We start from the raw sequence: 22,100 nt of genomic DNA, 5'->3' as shown, positions 1-22,100 counted from the left end.
TGAAAAAGAGTGGATTAAATAATCGTCATTAAAAAAAACATGCTACATATATGAACTTTATGAGAGCAAATATACCAGTGAAATCAAAATACTTCAAAGAAACAGTATTTATTGGACCTTTATAGACAGCTCTGCCAGTGAGCACATCCCCTTTGTTGGCGAAGCCTGGTCCTCTTGGGCACAGAGCATCAAAATGGCGAGTGCCAGGCTCAGGGCACAATTCACAATCTTTGCCCCAGGCCAAGCCCACTGTACAGCAACACACATCCATGTGCAAGCGTCCTGGTACTGGGTGGGTACACACGTCTTCATCGTAGGTGAGGAAACAGGGCTCTGAACGGACATCTGGGGGGAAAAAAGAGACACAGAAAGCAAATTTCCTTCCAGTACTTTGCATTGTTTGGTGTTTGATGTGGTACAGAACAACCTCAGTGGCTGATGCTTTTCATCATAGTGCTCAGCCTCATTCCTTTTTAACATTAACACATTGAAATTATTGCAACAAGAGAGCTTCAGCAGCGCTGAGATCAAAATCAGTTGTCTGAGGAGGTTATACAATAGCTTAAATGGTTATACCTCACAAAATCAGTATGGTTTTCAAAGAGTCAGATCAAAAAACATGTTTCAGCACATTAATACTGTAATAACTTGTTCCTGGCACAACAATTACACTGAGATGTGATGGCTGGTCCAAACAACACAGCAAGCGTTATTGTTCTGTATAACACAACGCTAGAGCGTACGGGTATAGATTTTTTTTGTACGTCATGCAGGACCTTCCTTTTTTAATTAAGCCCAGGAGCATAAAGAAATTACCCACTAAATAAACATTTGGTTGGTTTACTCTTAAATCAAAACAAAAATAATAATTCCTTTTAAACATCACATTTCCAAAGTACTACATTCTTGCCCCCTTTAAAGATAACAACACCAACTAAACTACTTTTTAACATAACCCGTTTATGTTACAGCATGTTTTTTTATCCACAACACAAAGTCTTCCAAGTGTTTGGGCTTTTAAACAGTCCTTTGGGACCTACACACCTCGGGGACTGAACTCAGGGTTTCTCTTTCAGCAGTCCCAGGTTGGTCCTGATAACCCAAATCCACTGGTACTGTCACAACGTCTCTACCGACAGAGTCTGTCCCACTACATACTGAAGTGTCTAAGGAAACATCCCCACACACCTTCCTCTTTTGACTCCGAACTTTTCAACTCCCGAGACAGAATCCGGTCCACATGTCTACGCACTGTTTTGCTGTCTCCGAGCATGACCTGGTATGAGAGAGAGCCCGACACTTTGGCAATGAACCCAGGAATCCACTTGGGACCATAAGTAAAGTTCCTTGTCAAAACTGCATCACCAACTTGAAAATTCCAGACATGCCATTTGTTGTCATGATACTGTTTTTGCTTGCTTTGTTTGTCACATACTTTCTGTAGCAAATCTGGATGCAATAGATCAAGCATGGAATGCAGTTTTCGTCCCAACAGCATTTCTGCAAGACTGATTCCAGTGGTGGCCTGTGGTGTGGTTCTGTAGCTGAACAGCACCCGTGCCACTTTGGATGCCACACTTGCCTATCCTGCCTTTTTCATCATTGTTTTGAATGTCTGTCAGCCAAGCTGTTTGATGAGGCATGAAATAGAGTGGAAGTGACATCAATAGTAATTCCTGAAGATGCAGTGGAAACAGGATACACATCCATCCACTTAGAGTGAGCATCAATGAGACTCAAAAACATGTGACCAAGGAACGGACCTGCATAATCTATGTGTATCCTTTCCCAGGGATTCTCTGGGGGTAGCTGTGTTCTGCTGGAGTGAGAGTTCTGGACATGAAACTGATGGGTCTCTCTTTTTTGCTGGAGGACCTGTCCATGTCCCAAAGCCCTCTTTAAACACAGCTTCATATCTGGTCAACACCTCCTGAAGTGTTATTGATTCTGTGTTTGCTTGATTCCAGCCTATGTCTAGCTCTTTAATCCAACTCCGGCCCAGCAGGTTTGTTCCCTCGGTAGACACCACCACCACAGAAAGCTCTCTAACCTGATTACCATGCCGCACAATTACATCTGTAGCCCCCAGTATTTTTACTGACTTGCCCGTATACGTTTTCAGGCTAAGAGAACAATCCTTCAGATCCAGGAGTTTGCCCACACTCCGTAACTTGGCATATTCCGTCATAATAATACATAATAGTGACAATGCAGCCCATGTCCACCTCAATATTTACCTCAGTGTCATTCACTTTTAAAAGCAAGGTGATTGGAGACACTCTTGGAATTTGAGTTTCTACCACACTGTGCATGGTGAAAATTTCTTGCCTGTCAATGGCAGTGGCTTCCACTGTATCACTAAAGTGATGGTCTGATCTATGTTTTTCTGTGCTGGCGTGCTGTTGTTTGTATTTCCCCTCTCCACCTTTAGACTTAAACTTGGTGGAGGGTAAGCCAACTCTGCACTTTTTCCTCATAAGTCCTTTCTTACCACATTTGTGGCACTGCTCTTGCAGAAAACAACACTCCTGCTGTTTGTGATCACCACCGCATTTGTAGCAGTTCGGGCATGGCTCTTTATGCATCCATTTGTTCTTTGCTTCCAACTTGAGCACCGCCTACATTGATTGTTTAGTGTACACGTCCATGGACACCTTATTTTGACACTGTAAATCCAGCACGTCTATATTTGCTGTCTCTATTGCTTGCTGAGCTTCAGCGCTTTTTCAAAAGTAAGCTCCGATTCTGTCAACAACCGACACTGTATTCCATCCACCTTAATTTCACAATCTGCCACTGAGCATTTCTTTCAACCTGTCTCCGTAATTGTAATGTTGAGCTAGCCCTCTGGTTGTGTTCGAATTCCTATCACACTTGTGGTGTTTCCGGTCAAAATGACTGGACTCCAAACAATTGCTTACACAGTAAATCTCTCATTATGCTATATTATCACCAAATATTGGATTCATTCTTTTTGTCAACTTGCTTTCTTTAATTTAGGACCAATTTTGTTTTTCTATTTGGATCTGCTTAATCGTCTGCCTCATTTATCTGAGAGTACGTTTGGAGTCCAGTCATTTTTGACCAGGAACACCACAAGTGTGACTTTGTGCAATTTTGTACAGTTTTGCCTACTTTCAGATAAAAGAGGCCCACAATTAATCAGATGAAAATAGAAACACAAAACCATTCCTAAATGAAAGAAAACAAGTTGACAAAAAGATCGAATCCAATATTTGGTGAAAATACAGCATGATGACAGATTTATAAGCAGTTGTTTTCGAGTCCGGTCATTTATGACCTGGAACACCACAAGTGCGACTTATTGCAATTTTGTACAAAATAAAAGCACTTTAAAAGCAAACTTTCTTCTGGCGGGGGCTGACGATCGAGAAGTCACCTGGTTGGCAGCCTGGAGGAGCCTACATACTCCAGTTTTGAGGCTACAGATGGGTAGGCCCTGCCGGCTGCTGATGTTGGAATGCGTGGTTTGGGGCACACGGTCAGGAAGACTCTCGAAACGTCTGACGGGAGATCAAGACTCACGGCATCGGATAGGTAAGCCTCGCTTGCGGGCAGCAAGTATGGAGGCAACTGCTGGGAGATCAAGACTCCAGGCCTTGCTCCAGACGAGGGGAAAAGACGTGGAGTTTGGCCCGCCGGGCAGGGAGTGAGAAAGGCAAACCCGCTTGGGAGGGCTCTCGTGGCGACTAGATCAGGACTCTGGGCATTGCACCAGGTGTGGGGAGATTACTTTACATGGCTTGTCGGCCAGTGAGGAATTGGTGGGCTTCTTTTATGTGGGACTGGTTAGTTCTGGAGTAGCTTTGGAAGGCTTCTGACAACAATCTTCCTAGGGATTGGATCTGCTGTTTGGAGAGGCCGTTCTGGGCTGCTGATGTTGCTGCCCCGATACGAAAGCGTGGCTGGAGAAATTTCCTGCTGGAATACCTGACGATTGTAGGATGAATTTGAGGTGTTTTTGGAACCAGAAGTGAGTGACAGGTTTTTTGATTTTGTCTAAGAATAGGGGTTCACGGGAGGATTTAGCCTGTGAATTTCTGAGGCGAAGGAACTCGAAGACAGACTGATAGGGTTGGATTGGAGAAGGGAGGTAGAAGACGTAGATGACATGGCCTCTTTTGACTTGGTCTGTCTTGCTTTGTTTGGTTAAAAAGGAATTGTTTTGTTATAGAGTACTGTTAAATCTGAGACGGTGGGGTTGGTATTTGGATCAAATTTAAAAACCAAGTCTGCCTCTGGAGCCAGCATCTTGAATTTGAGAAGCGTGAGGGTAGGAGAATGAGAACGGCCTTTATTAATGCACTGCACGGCTGCTTCATTGTCGCAATGCACTAAGATGCTTTTAGAAGCCCATTCCTTCCCCCACAGGTATGCTGCTACCACAAGGGGGTAAAGCTGGAAAAGCTGAGGATTGGGGGAGCCCTGCAGCTGGGGGGGCCACGGAGACGCGAACTAGCGTCCTTGGTAAAACCCCTCGAAACCGGTAGAGGTAGCTGCCTCTGTAAATAGTTGGATGTCGACAGGAGACGAAACAAGGTTGTTGTAAAAGAGTGGTTCCTTTGTTCAAGGAACATTATCCCAAGCGTAAGTTCATTGCAGCACGCATGAGAAGGGCAAATGAGGTCCTCGAGCGTGTGAACTGAGGAGGCTAGTGAGAGCGGGTGTAAGATGAAGTGGTGACCTTGGGTATTGATGCGGATGGCGAAATATAGGTGCCCGAGCAGAGAGAGGAGTTTGCGTTGTAACAGCTTGGGCTGGCAAGGAGGGTGGAGGAGACAAGGATTATTCTGTTGATCTTTTCTTTAGGCAGGGTTACCTGAAATTTAGCTGAGTCTAGGTTGATGCCTAGAAACTTGATGGATGTAGCGGGACCCACTTTTTTTTTTTTTTGAACGATGGGGATCCCAAGCTCGGAAAAAAAAACTTTTTGGGTTGTGAGGATATGGGCGGCTGGGATTGCATCAGGAGGTAAAATGATGAGGAAATTGTCTAGGAGGTGAATAAGGTAGGGAATCACCTAATTGTTCGACAGGATCCAGAAAATGGCTTCTGATAGCATGTCAAAAATTTTGGGTCCGCTTTTGCAACCAAAAATTAGATGGACGGCAAAGTAGAATTTCTCGAGCTATCATATCCCAAATTCCACTGAGCGACTTGTACTGCGCATTTGCAAAAAAAAAACAAACAAAAAAAACAAAAAAACAAAAGGTTTGTGGCATGTATAGAAATGCCCCCCTCCGTAGGACAACACAAGCTCTGCTATAATTGACAAATAATCATTGAGGTCAACTATGGGGAAGGCTGAACAGATGATCTCGGTGGGACGACTAAATGCGATGGAAAACCAAAATCCATTTAAGGCAAGTCATTTCACTCGGCGGCCATCTTTGAAACGCCTCTCGGGCAGGCAAGTGCAGCACCTATATCTCTGAATGGGGAAACATCAAATTCTCCAAAACTGTTCATCAAGCTTATGATTAAATTTCATGTTTGAAATCACCAATGAAATCTGCCTCATAAGCATTGTTCCTTATGCTTCAATAGCGTTAAAAAGCTTGTTTTTCAGGCTAGATAAGCCAGTGTGCATGTGCAGTACTGAGCGCACATCTCAGAACACTGACTGTTTCTATAGCAACCGGGACTTCTTACTGCAGCTGCAGTGACGCGCTGACTTTACTAATCAGCGATTAGCTCTTTCATTGAGGAGGCCATGATGAGCGTTGCATTTTTCCCCATTCAAAACTGTACGAGTGACAATTCTTGGGTATTCTATAGTCTTTGGGAGAACTCAGAAAATGAAGCAGACGTGATGAAAGAGGATTTGAAGAAAGCTGGCGGCGGGGCAGTATTTGGCAGAGGAAGCGGCCAATCGCTCACTTGGGTTGCAGGCGAAGCAGTGGTGGAGGGCTGAGCTGTGGCTGTTGTTGCCCTGCACGGGACGAAGACAGTGGCGTTAATGCGACCAAAGGTTTGTTTTTCCTTTTGGTTGCCTTTGAGGCTGGGGAGGGCTTGGGGGAGCGGTAAGTAAGTTGCAGATTTTTGTACAATTCATATAGCTCTGCTTTGTTTAACTTGCGTGAAGGCTGGACGTCAGATTTGGCCAGTGCTAGATTCAGGGTTCTTACACCTTTTCCAACTTCAAATTCCAGCACTTTTCAAGCACTTTCAAGGTGCATTTTTATGCTTTTCCAGCACCTAACAACCACGGTAAATTACGTTTATATATGCTATATGTACTTTTTCACATTTAAATCCATTGTGCTATTAAAAAAAAAAAAAACACAATATGACATTTCAACTTAAATTGTTGAATACTTTGGAGCACAGATTTATTGGGATAGTTCACCCAAAAATGGTTAAAAAAAAAAAAAAAGTTCAGTTATTGGATGAAGTATCTTTTTAGGTTTGGTCTCTTTCTACCTAAAGTTGATATCTCAAAAAATGAGCTTACAGTCAGATTTTGTTTGGGTGTAGTACCAAACTTTCATGACCAGTCGTACATGATACTTCATGTGCATTACTATTCAAAATTCATGTAATAAATTAAATCCTTATGAGTCCGAGAATATTCTTGCTGCAAATTAATGAACAACTGTTCCTATGTCAACTGTTTTGAAAATCAGTCACCAAATATGGAAACCATAGTTTGTGAGCTTTCATCAATATTACTTTTTATTATTGTCAATATTACCTTAGGTTGGGACTAAGGTACTGTTGTAACTGTATGGCAAATGTCCCACCCGTCAAATGGTGACAGTTAAGAGGTTAAAGGAAAACATGTTTAATGGTTCAAAATGTATCACCTCTCTGTAAGTAGTCTTGGCATTCTATATAACCTATATATAAATGACAAATAATCACCAGACAGATAAATACAATTTCAATAAACACTTTGTGTAAAATAGGAACATTCTTTTCTGCCTTCTGCTTATCTTGAGCAGCCCTCACATGGCATGCCGTGAATTACACGATCAATAACTTAAATTGGCAAGGAAGTGCCCTTTAGACTGTTGAGTTTAGGAAAAAATCTGCAATTAACAACACAAGTGCAAAAAACTGCAATGAAAATAGTGCAAATATGAAACTGGTGTAGATGTAGCTGTGCTGCTTGACACATTGCTTGTCTGCTGAAAAAAATCCCCCAATCCAGGACCTGGATATAGGAGTCTTCTCATCAGATCTTGATGCTTTTTCCCTAAATAACAACAATAAAAAAAAAAATAAGAAGACTTAATATAATGATACATAATATAAATAAGTTGTATAATAATGTATATAAGTGAAAAAAGAAAAAGAATGAGATAATTAATTAGAGAGCAGGGCTGCAGTATTATGAGAAAATATGTTTTGTTGATTATTGCTCTTGATATAGTAAAGATTATATTAACACTACAATAAGGTTTCATTTGAACCATGAGCAATGCATTTGTTACAGTATGTCTTAATCTTTGTTAATGTTATTTAATAAGAATTTAGCTGGTTAATGCCGTTTAAACGACACATCATATTTTGACATTCATTACATTGGTTATTTTTAAGTAACATCAAAACCAAAACGGTTATTCAAATTGGGATTAAATCATATAAGTGAACAATAGACGTTCCCCATTACTGAAACGTACAGTAAAACTTAAAAAAAAAAAGTCTAGCGCGAGCTCACTATGCATTTGCGAAACTGCCGTTAAACACTGAATCTGGCGGTAGAAATGGAAAAATAAATATCGTTTACATCGTATTAGCACTTTGTTGTTTGATAAAAGAATTCACGCGACTGCAGAATTTAATCAGTAAGCACACAAACTGAAATGTAAACTTAATGTACCGTGACCGTGAAAATCAATTAGCTAATTGGCCTAATCAAAAATTCCTTAACTTAAAACTTACCTTTCATATGGCTTGAAAGCGCGGCCTCTCCCATGGTGAAGAGCTGCACGTCCTTTTTGCATATTTTGCATATGGCTAATCGAGGATTTGGTCCACGTTTTAGCCATAATTTGTATTTTTCGTCCTCCAGCCAACGAGCATTGAAACGGCAACCTCCCGGCATGTTTTCACCTCCCACTCTGCTCCAACAGAGGGCGCGCATCCACTGGAAGATTACACCGCTACAGCCACAAGCGCGGACTCGAGCGGAGTTATTTTCGTTATGTGCAAAATGCATTTTTAGCTAAAAGGAAAACTACTCCGTAAGATAACGAATTATTATGAAAGCAATGCAATTTCAAATTCAAGCAGGTTCAAGCACTTTGTCCAAAATCCAAGCACTTTTCTAACCTTGAAAACACTATATTAAAAATCAAGCATTTTCCAGGATTTCCAGCACCCGTACGAACCCTGTAGATTCTGACTCGCCATAGTCCATTTCTCTATGGGCGGAATTGTTGGTCTGACCGATCGATAGGAGGATGCTGGGGAGTCGGCTGGGGTTCTCGCCGGAGGAGACAAGGGGAGGCTGAGGCGTCTTAGGGCGACACATGGCCTTTCGGGCTCGGCCTGGGGTTCACTTGGGGCGACATGCGGGGAAGGCACGGTCCTGCGGCCGGCCGGAGGAGAGTCTTCAGAATCGTCTTCAGACGGGGAAGTTTGCCTTTGCGACATGGTAGCAGACGGATGGATAGAGGCAAGTCAGCTGTATTTAAATTTGTACCGTAGATTAGCTTGAGTGAGCTCCTCTTGTGATAATTAGGCTAGGCATCTGATGCACTCCTCCTGAACCTTATTAATAAAACATCATTTAGTGGTGAGGGACCAGGAGCTTTTTGCATCTGCTGTCACGATTGACAGGTTCTTGACAACTGTTCGATTTGAACCTCGTTGTAGCAGCTACACAATAAATCGTGACAATATCGCCAATCGATATTACGAAAAGCTGCATTATTCATGTGCGCATCTTGTCAGTGAAGCACGGTTCTGTGATCAGAAGTAAATCACCATCCGAAGGCCAGAGGTGCTCTCGCGCGGAAACTCCAAATACACCCCGAAGAAGAAATCCAGGAAATACCACGATCGCTGCAGCTGAATAAACAGAAGATTTAACTGCTGTCATTGATTTAATGTGACTAATAAACACACAATTACAACAATATATGGTTTATCTGACTTCTTATTGTAATTTTCATTATAATACAGTACATAATAATGCAGTGCTATTCGACATTGCTTTTATTACTGCTTAGAATGCTATAAAATATTATGCGTGCCTTATTCTGTGTAAGAAGCCACATCATCTCACAGAAGGATTTATTTCAATCACTCGACTGAAGTTTTGAAGTGAGTTAAGTAAAAACATTAAATTTGGTATTTACACGTGCACGTGATGGAGATTTACTGCTGATTACAGAACCGGCTTTAATGACAAAATGCGCATGGATATCGCATGCGATTTATTGTGCAGCCCTATCGAGCAGTCAACTCTTAATTGTAATGGTTCAAAACGCTCTTTGATAACAACAACACTCTTTGACAGATCACACTCATGAGACCACAGCCATTGCTTACCTGTGCATAGAAGAACATTGTGGAGCATTGTTGGGAAACAAATTAAGTTGACTGACTTTCTTCATTGTGTTTAAGAGGTCCAGTTAGGTAAAGTCTTGGTTCCCTTCCCGGAGATGTGAATAAGTCTCCTATTCATGAATCAGGCAGCCTTTTTTCTTAAGTCACACTCTGCCAAATAGTGGGGCTGCTACAAAGACCCCTGCTGGAGATACCACCTCACTTTTAGAACTGCATTAGTAGTGCATAGTGGTTTATGGGCTAGTAATGGTTTGTAAAGTTTTCTTGAAGTCAAGGAAACAGCAGCTCTAGTGCCTAATTCCATTATCAAGACTTTTCTCCCTCAACATTTGGCTTTAGACAGACGTGTGACAATTCTTCCTGTTTTCTTTTTCACAACCACACAACACACAAGGTCATAGAAATATTGCTGTTAGCCTACACGTGCCTCAGAGACCAGCTCATGCAGGGGCGGCTCTACAGCATCTATGCCAGAATAGTGTTTTCTCAACATTGCATATCTAGTCTACTCCTGACAAACACATTTTAAGTTTTAGTTTTATTACTCAGCGAGTCATTTAATCAGGTATTATATGTATTTGGAAGGCTTTACACAGTATAATGTTTAATGCACAATATATTTTCTTCTTATTTTGTACTTTTAAACTGTTATGCCACAAAATAATCCAAGCTATGTGATAAACAATGTAATCTAACAGTAATCAAAAAGTAATGAAAATACACTATCTATAATCTGTAATTTAATGGACAATACACAGTTTTTCTACCAAGTCATTTGTAATAAGTAGCAGACTACAAATTGTAAGCAATCCAGCACTGATTATGTGCTACTAACAATAATAAAGTCTGATTTAGTGATTGTGGCTATGTCGAGGGTAAATGCATTATGACATTAACACTCCACTGTGACTCACCCACACAGACACGTCCAGTGACATCCAGTGTGAGACTCTCTGGACACTGACATTTAAAAGAACCTCTAGTGTTCACACAGTGCCCATTCTGACACACACCAGGAAACACCTCACATTCATTTACATCTACAGAGAGAGAGAGAGAGAGAGAGAGAGAGAGGCAAGGAGAAAGTGCATTGCAATTAACTTGGTGACCTTAAGTCAAAATCACAGAATCTACAATTTATGGGTCAGTCAAGACCTCACCTTCACACAAAGCCCCTCTTGGCCGAGCAAATCCTCGTTCACATTTGGGATCTGTGTACATAAATCATCAATGAAAAATGTTCAAAAAAAGTTTATAATCAAAACACAACATTAGAGATCAACAGACTGATTGGCTGGCCGATTAATGGAGCCAATCTTTGGCATTTTTTAATGAATTGGAATTGAGTGATTGCACTGCAAATGTCAAAATAGAGATGTGCATTAATGCAGAGTAAAGTCAGAGCAACAAAACTACAGCAGCAACAAGTCTGTGTTGGCTAAATATAGCGGCTTCTACAGTTAAAGATAAAACTTAAGGCAATGTTTAAATCTCATACTATTTCAAAATATTTAATGAATTTGTTATTTAATTGTACTTGCTAAACTTTATACTTAACTACAGTAAAAGTACAAAAATTTGTTATAAGTCATTTTAAAATAAATCCAAAACCAAGGTGTGAAAACTAGCAAGTGTAAATGGTAACTGAGCTAATGAGTGATCCTCTGCTGCCATCTATTGGATATGATGGTCATTTCATGTCATTTTCATCTTAAAAGGATTTATGGCATTTTTTCATGTCATCTTAATAAATTAAAAGTGAATCTTTAAAGTGAATTTTATTGCACAACTGTAGAGTTAAAAATCAACAATAAACTACCACTCTCTAATCTTAAACGAGTCTACCCCTCAAAATTACTGTTATAAACATGAGTCACATCTAAAAGGTAAAGGGGGATATGTTGCTACAATTTATAGCAATATTTTGAGTATTTCTCAGAGGTCAGGCTTCAAGTATAACTCATTTGAATGAATTGTGTATACAGGCCACCAGGGCACCATACAGACTTTATTAAAGAATTTGCTGATTTTCTATCTGAGTTAGTGTTGGCTGCAAATAAAGTCTTAATTGTTGGTGATTTTAATATCCATGTTAATAATGAAAAAGATGCACTGGGATCAGTATTGGGATTGGGATTAGACAACACGCATCAGGACCTACTCATTGTCAAAATCATACTCTAGATTTAATACTGTTACATGGAATTGATGTTAATGGCACTGAAATGCTGCAGCAAAGCGATGATATCTCGGTTCATTATCTAGTCTTATGTATACACCAGATAATGAAAACTGTCAATTTAACTCCTTGTTGCAAGTATGGTAGCATCAAGGAGCTTCCACCACAAAAGGCTTTGTAATTAATCTTCCTGACTTGTCTGATTTCCTCAGCATATCCAATACCTCAGAAAACTTGATGATGTAACAGAAAGTATGAACTCTCTTTTTTGGCACTTTAGATACAGTTTCTTTCTGTATCTGATTACTTTTCATCTCTTTTAGAAGAAAACAAACATAACCCCATTCATTCTCTACTATAAGAGAGGAAGAATTGTATAAACTTGTTGAATCATCTAAAGCTACAACATGCATGTTAGACCCTATTCCATCTAAGCTACTAAAAATACGTGCTTCCAGAAGTCATAGATCCTCTTCTGAGTGTTATTAATTCGTCATTGTCATTAGGATATGTCCCCAAAACCTTCAAACTGTCTGTTATTAAGCCTCTCATTAAAAAAAACAAAAAAACAAAAAAAAACACACAACTTGACCCCAAGGAGTTAATTAGTTATAGACCAATCTCAAATCTGCCTTTTCTGTCAAAGATACTATAAAAGGTAGTATCCTCACAATTATGTTTCTTCTTAGAGAAAAATGGTATCTGTAAGGATTTCCAGTCTGGATTTAGGCTGTATCATAGTACTGAGACTGCTCTTATTAGAGTTACAAGTGATCTGCTCTTATCATCTGATTGTGGTTGTTTCTATTAGTGCGTTTGACACTATTGACCACAACATTCTTTTGAATAGACTGTAGCGCTGCCACATAAAAGGGTTTTTACTATAACTGGAGATGGTGTTTTGCCTGGGCCTTCTTTTGTTGGATTCTTTGCGATCGCTTTACTGATTTCAAGATACCGTTTTTGCCGTTGTTTTACCTATTGGGATTGACTCTCCACTCGGGACTCGTGGAGAATGTTGCCGGAGGATTTTTTATACGGTACAGCTCGTTTGGATTGTGCTCACGGACTTCAACCCCCCGGTGAGGCTGATCCACTTACACCTGCATACACGAGCACGGACTTCGGAACTTTACACACACATACACACACTCTTTCTATATTTACATATATTGTGTGTACGTTTGTGGTGCACTTGTAAATAATATATGAAGAGTTGGGCAGCACATATCGGTTGTTGTGGTTTTTCTGTTTAATTTTGTAGCCAAGAGAGTGTAAAGACACGTTTAGACACGAGAATAGAACCATGTTTATTTGTGTGACCTGTCTGATGTAGGCGAACGGTTACAAGACTTTAAAATGATGTTGGCATTAGTGGAAGCGCAATGGCATGGTTCAAATCGTACTTATCTGACCGCCATCAATTCATAGCAGTGAAAAAGAGGTATCGTATCGATCACAAGTGCAGTATGGAGTACCTCAAGGCTCAGTAGTTGGGCCGTTACTTTTCACGCTTTACATGTTATCCTTGGGTGATATCATCAGGAAATATGGTGTTAGCTTTTACTGTTATACTGATGATACTCAGCTCCATATTTCTTCGCAGCCCAGCGAAACATACCAATTTGAAAAACTAACAGATTGTGTAGTTGAGATAAAAAACTGGATGATGAGTAATTTAACACTGTTAAATTCTGAGAAAACAGAGGTGTTAATTATTGGACCTAAAACCTCTGCATGTAATAACCTAAAACACTGTCTAATACTTAATGGCTGTTCTGTCAATTCTTCATCATCAGTTAGGAACCTAGGTGTGCTGTTTGATGGCAATCTTTCCTTCGAAACCCACATTTCTAGCATTTGCAAAACTGCATTTTTCCATCTCAAAAACCTATTGAAATTACAACCTATGCTCTCAATGTCAAATACAGAAATGTTAATTCACGCGTTCACGACCTCAAGATTAGATTATTGTAATGCTTTATTGGGTGGCTGTTCTGCACGCTTAACAAACAAATTCCAGCTGGCCTAGTGTGGCAGGCATTCCCTCAGCATAGTATGGTGGGTATTAGTTTCCCATAGTGTTCCCCATACCTAGGGTCTGCCCAGGCATCTTATGCAGACAAAAGAGTTGATGTATAACCCTTTCATACTAACAGCTGCTCTGTGTGACACATCATGGACTATCATCTGCCATTGATTACTGCCATGTGTTTACACGTGCCTTCCACTTCAAAAGTGAATGTCTCAGGTTATGTATGTAACGTTCCCAATCTCAGGGAACCATTGTTACACATGTAACCTGGGACATTTCCTGTGTTTTTGTTCCCCATGTTCCCTTTTCTAATTTGTTTCAATTAGTTAATTCATTAGTCCCATCTGTCCCTTGTTTTACCCCTCAATATTTAATGCATATCTTGCCTTCATTCACCTCGGTTCTTTGTCTTGTGCTGTTTGTACTGCCACACAGTTTCTCCTGTGATTTTCTGCTGTGATGTTTTGTTTAATAATAATAATAATAATAAAAAATAATAATAATAAATGAGCTGCTTAGATAACAGCTTGTTAAAGTCATGCAGAATTAGTCTCCACAGCTTATTAATTTGCTAGAGAAATGAACATTTCGCTAAATATATGCACTATATTAGCCCATATCTTCATTTTATTTAAAGGGGTCATCGGATGCTAAGTTCACTTTTACATGTTGTTTGAACATTAATGTGTGTTGGCAGTGTATGTACAAATCTACCCTATAATGATAAAAATCCATGCAGTGGTTTTTAATTAATCTGTAAAAATAATATCCCCTTTTTCTGCTGGATGTAATAATGAACATAGTGGTCGTCATTTACTCCCGACATCTGAGCCGCTGAAGATGCAGTGGATTACGTTTGTTTGTGAAGGGAATGCACCTCCTGAACTACATTAATGTGTCTATGTTTGTGCGAATCATTCATGATCCAGCTTCACTTACAGCAGAAGTGAGTATAAGGTTTTTTTTTTTATGAATCGCTGCAATCGCCTTTCCTAATAATGTGCTAGTTAGCAAGTTTAGCGGCTAAACACGGCTAAATGCAGCTAAAGTAAACAGGCTCGTCACTCCACAGAGAGAAGAGAGGGGCGGGGCGAGCAGAGCTCATTAAAATTTAAAGCAGCCTCAACCAGAATGAGATGATTGTTGCAGAGCTGATTTTGACAAGGTAAAAATGGTGTTGTTTTTTACACAACAATTGAGAATTTTTAATCAAAGTATATTATAGACTTTTCATTAAGACCCTAAAAAATCATATCAACTTATGGAAAATGAGCATTCGATGACCCCTTTAACATGTTGGTGATGTCTTAACCATTTAATGTATGTTTAAATAAATCTGTCATGCAACACTGTTAGCCAACCACTGTGTAAATGGTTATATTTCAACAATGAATTGAAGTTAAAAAATAATTGTATTAATTATAATAATTATATTTAAAAAGTTAATGAAATTTCTATTTCTAAATTATTCTATTTCTAAAATTAAATAGTAATCAAATGTAATAGTTTAAGGTCTGTTGTTAATTGTAATCTTTAATATTAACGTAATGTGCAAGTAAATGGTTCTCTATATAGTTTACTGCATTAGTTGAGATATATTTTATTATCCTTAAAAATAATATAATTATAATTGAATTTATTTAAAGATAGGGCCACAATAAACCACTGTTTCGTGAGTTCACACTTACGCATAATAAACAGAGTAAAGGTTAAGGGGAGAGCTCCGAGCTCAGAATTTTGGCCCGAACCCAAAATACACCTCCACAGGTTAAGATAGGAATAGTTGTAAGTAAGGAGATGGGGTGGTGGAGGGATGCTGGAAAACTGTCAAGGAACGAAGGTAGGTCTGCTGTGTATATATATATATATATATATATACACATATATATATATATATAAACACACACACACACACATATCTATACATCTCTTGTCTCGTTAATAGGGTTGATTACTGATTACTTGTGCTCTTGTAGTGTTAATTAGGTTAATTATCTGGACGTGCTCCTCCCGAACTTTGTTAATAAAACATTGTAATGGCTTTTCCAACCAAACTTGCCACGTGAGGTTAATGGCAAGGGCTCCCGACACACAATCCATAGTAAGCACGCACAGAGAGTTGATTTAAATTGGATGTTGCTTTATTCAGACAATCCGGTTCTCTTTCTTGAATTGACAAATAATGAAAATAAAGTAAAAAACTAAAGCAATAATTTGCATTTGTTTGCGGTCTGAAAACTGTACCGTCTTGCCATCTCACCCCTTGCACCCTTCGTGAATGGCATAATTAAAGAAGCCACCACATCGGGCCACCTGCACATCAAAGGGGTGTGTCTACTACCATGTGACAGGAAATCGGGTAAGTACATACAGGTAAGATGCTGCTACGGTTAATTAAAGTATGAAAGTTTTAATTTCTGAAATTAAACTGTATAGTTTCTGTTAACTATGTTCTGTTAAACTGCATTTATACAATGTGATAATGTAAAACTAAATTAATTGTACTTATTCCACAGATAAGTCACCTAAACCCAAATATGGCTCTTACAAACACCATTTCACAAGTTCACACTTATTTTAATTCATTATTATTTTAATTATTATTCATTATTTTAATTATTTAATTAACAAAGTAAAGGTTAAGCGTATTTGGCATGCTGTCCATGGGGAGGACTCCAGAGTAACCCCCAAAAAGCAACTGAGCAAAGGACAGACGCTGACGAATCGACAGTGTATAGTACACTAAAGTAGTACTAAATATTTAATTCTTGTAGAACTCTGTAGAGTGAGCAATAGCGTTTTCATACCGCTTTGACATGGTTCACATGGGCTGCCCCAGGCCGCTCCCAGCGTGGCACAGCACTGAGACCTCAGCGTAGCTCCATTAATGTTCACTTCACAGCGGCCGTCCTGAAGGGTTAACCAGCACGAGCCCTTCAGACTGTCTGAGAAAGAAAGACATGTTTTACATTTATTTTCCAGAATAACTGTGAATTATGACATTAAAATCATAAGGTGTGTGTGTAAATTTACCAACACATAAAAGTCCAGTGGAGTCCAGTTTACTTCCTAGTGGGCACTCACAGGAGAAAGAGCCCACACTGTTCTTACAGACTCCATTAATACACGGGCTGCTCGCACACTCGTTCACATCTGGAGAACAGAACACTGAACGGTCATATGATCTGACTGTCCTGAGAACTGAATAAAGATATGTACACCCAAGGGCGTACATTTCATCTAACAGTAGAGGGGACAATAAACAAATTTCTCAAGAGCAATTTTTTAAAGGGAACACAAATAATACAGTCAAAATTGTACTTGTAAGGATAGATACGTGTACACAGCATGGAGACCGTGTTTAAATATGAGTTTGGTTCATAAGTTCACCACGCGGTCACATTATAATTATTGAATTATTTTGCGTCCTCCACATAGTATTTTAGGTTTGGTCTGGGACGGAGGACGTCTCTTATTTAGATATTAAACCGCAGCAAGCCCAATGATCTGCCACTTAACATCACAACGAGCAAAACCCAATACATCGGTATATCTACAATATTAGCCCAATATCAGTTCACACACAGGCTTAACGCCTTGTTAGTTGTAGTGGGTGACAAGCTACAGTATTAAACAAGCTAAGCTTGGTAACCTTATAATCGCTCATAGAAAAATACATCAGATATCATCATTTTTTGTCATGGCTAATCATCTGTATTAAAGAGAAAGAATCAATTCACCCGAAGTTTAAAGTGAGTAAAATAGCCTTGACAGCCTAAGTTGCTGACACATAACTACTGAAGAGCTTTGCTCTGTCCCACCGGACTCGTGTGTATGTCGGTAAAGGGGGAAAGCAGGCTGTGGACCAAACCACTATGAGGCAAGGGAGGGGGACTCATTTCTGAACTTTTTTGCGTTGTTTTACTACTTAGACAATTATTAAAAGTATATGTTCATTACATTTTTTACAATACACAGAGTTGCTTGTAATTATATCTTTAGGGGGGACAACATATCTGTATTTACTGTATTTTGTTTTTTTGTAAAATCAAATAAATGCAGCCTCTGTGAGGAGAAGAGACTTCTTTCAACAACATTAGAATAATCTTGTAGAAATGCACTGTCTTCAGCAGACATGTTAGGGCATGTAAGGCCTGTCTCCTTTCAGGTGGAACACCTGCTTCTGGAATTTACAGCACTTTTCCACACACACAGATTCCGAAGGAATAAAGAGAACTAAAGCGACGTTTAAAAATCAGTTGTAACTGACCATCACACGTCTCCGTGTCGTGTCTGAAGGTGTATCCCGCCGGGCAGGTGCAGCTGTAGCTGCCGGGCACATTTCGGCACAGGCCGTTATCACAGAGGAGACTGTTCACTACACATTCATCAATGTCTGCAAACAGAGATCACAGAACCTGAGAGGATGCTGGGTCATGAAACACATCAGACTAATATACTTCCACATCATACATCTAAAAGTCCAAGCATTATTATTATTATTGTTATTATTATTATTATTTCATTTATTTATTTACATATTTATTACAATGTATTGCTATGTTCTTTCAGGAACCAAAAACATTCAACAGATATTTACCAGTCAAATATATACCTAACAGACATTAAATTACAAGCAATAAATGAAGTTCCAAACGTAGGTCCCGAACCTACGTTTGGAACTTAATTTATTGCTTGTAATTTAATGTCAAGCAATTAAATTGGCAAGTCGTTCAGTCCTGTCAATCATCATTGTGAGCCTATATAAGCAGCTCTCATTGCACCGAGCCTCCATTAAAGACAGCAAGCCGAGTTTGTTTACCATTGCCCATCAGGACTGGATGGGCAGGCCAACTCGTGAAACTGTATTAAAAACAACTGTGAATCTGTCCATCTGCTGTCAGAGGGGCTGTTAGTAGTCTGATACTCATCTGTGCATATTTAAGGTCAACTGACCCAGACAGTTTCTGCCAGTCTGGTCATTTTCATAGCCACCGTTACAGACGCAGCGGAAACTTCCTCTGAGATTCTCACACACTCCGTTAGAGCAGATTTCAGGATCCAGAGCACACTCGTTAATGTCTGTCTCACAAGGAAATACAAAATATTATGAAGATTAAAAACTGGTTAAGGGAAAAATACACTTACACTTACAATGTGAGAAACAGAGAAATCTGTCCTTTAGTACAGTGTTACATAAGGTTAAGACAACTTACCGAATGGAGCACTGCAATACCAATGACATACATAGATTTGTTAGTGTAATCTTGTAATAAGGCTGGAAAACACTAAAATCTGAACAGATTTAACATTTGCCGTGTGAGGATCACACACTATCAGACCTTCAAGTCATTCCAAACTCAACAAACTCCAAGAGAAACACGTCTCTTTGTTTTTTTTTTTTTATGTTATTTTTAGTTTTTTGTATTTATTTATACGCAGATGACACCCAGATTGCCTTTATCGCCGAATGACAGCCCCATTGACTGCCAGTTTTTAATGAAATTAAAACAGCTGGATGTGCCAAAACTTTCTTCAGTTAAACAAAGGGAAAACTGAATTCATTGCACTTGGAAACAAAGATGAAGTTCTCAAGGGGAATGCGTACCTTGACTCTAGGGATCAAGCAACTAAAAATTGTTGTGATTCTGAGTCTGAACTTAGTTTCAGTAATCATGTCAAAGCAGTAACTAATCTCTTCTCAAAAACATTGCAAGAGATGTTTTGTTTCCAGTCAAGACTTGGAGAAATTTGTTCCTGCTTTTATCAGCAGCAGGTGGACTACTTGTAATGGACTCCTGACCAGCCTTCCCAAAAAAGACCATTAGCCAGCTGTAGCTCATCCAGAACGCTGCTGCCAGGATTCTGACTAGAACCAGAAAATCTAAGCATATCACGCCAGTCCTCAGAGATCACATGTGCTAAGTCAGTAGCCATATTTAAATTCTGACTCAAAACATAGCACAGTGCTCTTTCAGTAAATGCACAGCTATGTCCCAATGATTTCATTTATGTATCCTTTTTCCTTCTTCAGCCGTTTAATACATTTAAAATCATTTTAATATTTTTTATTTTCTTCCATTATTTTTATTTCTCATGCATTTATTGCATGAATACTTTAACTCTTTTTTTATGTAAAGCACTTTGTGTATGAATTGTGCTATATAAATTGTCTTGCCATGCCTTTAATTATTGTAGTACATAATGTTAAACTACTGTAAATGAAAATGAAAAATGGTGCCTTGTTTATTATTTAATATTAATATTATTATTTTACTTTACTTCATTTTTTTTTTTTTTAAGAGTAGTTAGTTTTAGTTAACTATAATTACCCTGAAAAGGACCTGAGCTGGATGGAATTATAATTTTACCCAACACAGAATATGTCATTTTCTGAGAAATCTGTCAACTCTGACTGCCCAAAATCTACAGACTGGGTCTGACTTTCAGCAGCAAGCATCGACTCGTGCAGACTGCAAATCAGAGTTAAAATCATGTAATGTGTTCTAACATTAGCATGTCACTATCTGCACGATAAAACATAAAGCATGATATCAGACTTACCTTTGCCATCAGCAGAAAATCCAACACCACTTGCACACAAGGCCTGAAACTCACCTGGAACAGCACATGACAGCAGTGTACAAAACCTCTGTGTGAAATTATAGCATCATTTACAGATTTAGTTTGATCAGACACTCACTCATGAAGTGATCTGTTAAAAAAAAAAAACACAAAAAAAAAACACTCCACTGAGAGCATAAATGAGGGTGTGAGGACAGCTCAGATTTATTATGGGAGAATTAAAGAAGCTACATAATAAATGAGAGTAACAGCAGACCATAATCTTCATGAAATATTCAGGTAAAAGAGACGTATTTGATGTGCACTTCACTGACGGACTGCCGGGCAGAAGGCCAAACCATTTTATAAATTATCATTCATTTGTTTATGGATGCCTTAATTAAGCATAGCTGGTTTTAGCAGCAGTTCATTTACATTTGTTCTTAATTTTGGTTTGGTTCTGCTCCCAAACTCTCTCATTAAAAGTAACAGTGCATGAAAAATCAACAGCCTGAAGGGAAGAATGAGTTTTAGTTTGCTGTAAACTGTGGCGTGTTGACTCCCATATGCCTCGACGCATGCGCTCAGCACAGTGTCATATCAACCCTGGACATTAACGCATCAACAAATCCCAATCTCACCATTTCAAACCAATGTCTTCTCACTAGAAATATGAAGAAACAAGCTGCAAGAATGAACCATACTCAACATGTCTATTCAGGCCTATACAGATCATCAGACACAAACATACTACAGCAAACAGATATCAGAAACAGGCTTCTAACCACCTCAAATTCTGAGGGAACCTAATAGGGAGCACTTCACATACAGATCAATTACCGCTATGCAAGATGTTTAAAAAAATCTAAATATCAAACAACATGGCAATTCGCAGAGTGATCAGCATAATCGGCATACCTGAGTTTTTGCCAGGGCAGGGACGGCACGGCTCACCAAAGCCATAGTCGGGGTTGGCACAGCAGCACTGTGACTTGGTGACAGATTGCTGTAAGTGCCGCACACACAGGCCTCTTTTTACAGCCCCATAACAAGTGCTGCGCACGTGTGTGTCTGCAACAGAAATATGTGAGGAATACAGACAAAACTATACCATACTGCTGCAGAAACGCAAAAACAACTGCCGACAGAGCAAAAACGCTAATTACAGAGTACTGCAAAACTTCAAAGATCTAAACCTTCAAAGAACACTGTGTAGCTGCTCATCACATAGTGTTTTCTAGTCCTATTAGTTTATAAGTGCTCCTAATCAAACAAGTTTTGTCAGTAGGAAACATCAGTTTTAAATTTCCAAACATTCCTTATTTGCAGTATTACAAACATTGTAATATTCCAGTGAGATGTTTGTATGAACCAGGAGCCTGATCTCATCATCATTCGGTGTATCTGGAGGACCGAGACTAAAGCCTAAATCCAAAGAACAACTGTGCCAACTTTCTGGAGCAAAACCGGTATGCAGGGGTATCCCTGGGAAAAAGCTCTTTTAAATGTGGTCACACCAGATATTGATTTGATTTAGATTTTATTCAACAGTTGCAATCAAAATTATTCACCCCCCCCAACCCCTGACTTGCAAGACTTTTTGCTGCAGAGAACAAACTTTTATGAAAACAATTCAACAAATGATCAGTACTCTATTATAGAAAGTTTATCAATACGCATTTGAATGATTCTAAGAATGTAACATTGATGAATCATGATTCAATTCAAATTGGCTCTAAATTGAATTTTTATGTTCAAAATGACTCAACTCTCTTTTGCAAT

At 39.1% G+C, this 22,100-nt stretch overlaps 1 protein-coding gene across 1 annotated transcript in view; it reads right to left on the bottom strand.

Moving 5' to 3' along the window:
* LOC127162573 (fibrillin-2) overlaps positions 1–22,100 on the bottom strand; it is a 115,431-nt gene that overhangs the window by 71,361 nt on the left and 21,970 nt on the right. Inside the window, exons 17-25 of the mRNA XM_051105368.1 lie at positions 21,237–21,389; positions 20,319–20,372; positions 18,711–18,836; positions 18,025–18,150; positions 16,788–16,907; positions 16,562–16,699; positions 10,701–10,751; positions 10,455–10,580; positions 118–345 (exon numbers count right to left, since the gene is read on the bottom strand). Coding sequence (XP_050961325.1) covers positions 118–345; positions 10,455–10,580; positions 10,701–10,751; positions 16,562–16,699; positions 16,788–16,907; positions 18,025–18,150; positions 18,711–18,836; positions 20,319–20,372; positions 21,237–21,389 — 1,122 coding nt within the window. The remainder of the gene's footprint in view (positions 1–117; positions 346–10,454; positions 10,581–10,700; positions 10,752–16,561; positions 16,700–16,787; positions 16,908–18,024; positions 18,151–18,710; positions 18,837–20,318; positions 20,373–21,236; positions 21,390–22,100) is intronic.

The sequence above is a fragment of the Labeo rohita genome, unplaced genomic scaffold, assembly GCF_022985175.1.
Source record: "Labeo rohita strain BAU-BD-2019 unplaced genomic scaffold, IGBB_LRoh.1.0 scaffold_97, whole genome shotgun sequence".
NCBI lineage: Eukaryota > Metazoa > Chordata > Actinopteri > Cypriniformes > Cyprinidae > Labeo > Labeo rohita.
The sequence above is the reverse complement of the archived record's forward strand: the minus strand, read 5'-3'. Positions and strand labels throughout refer to the sequence as shown.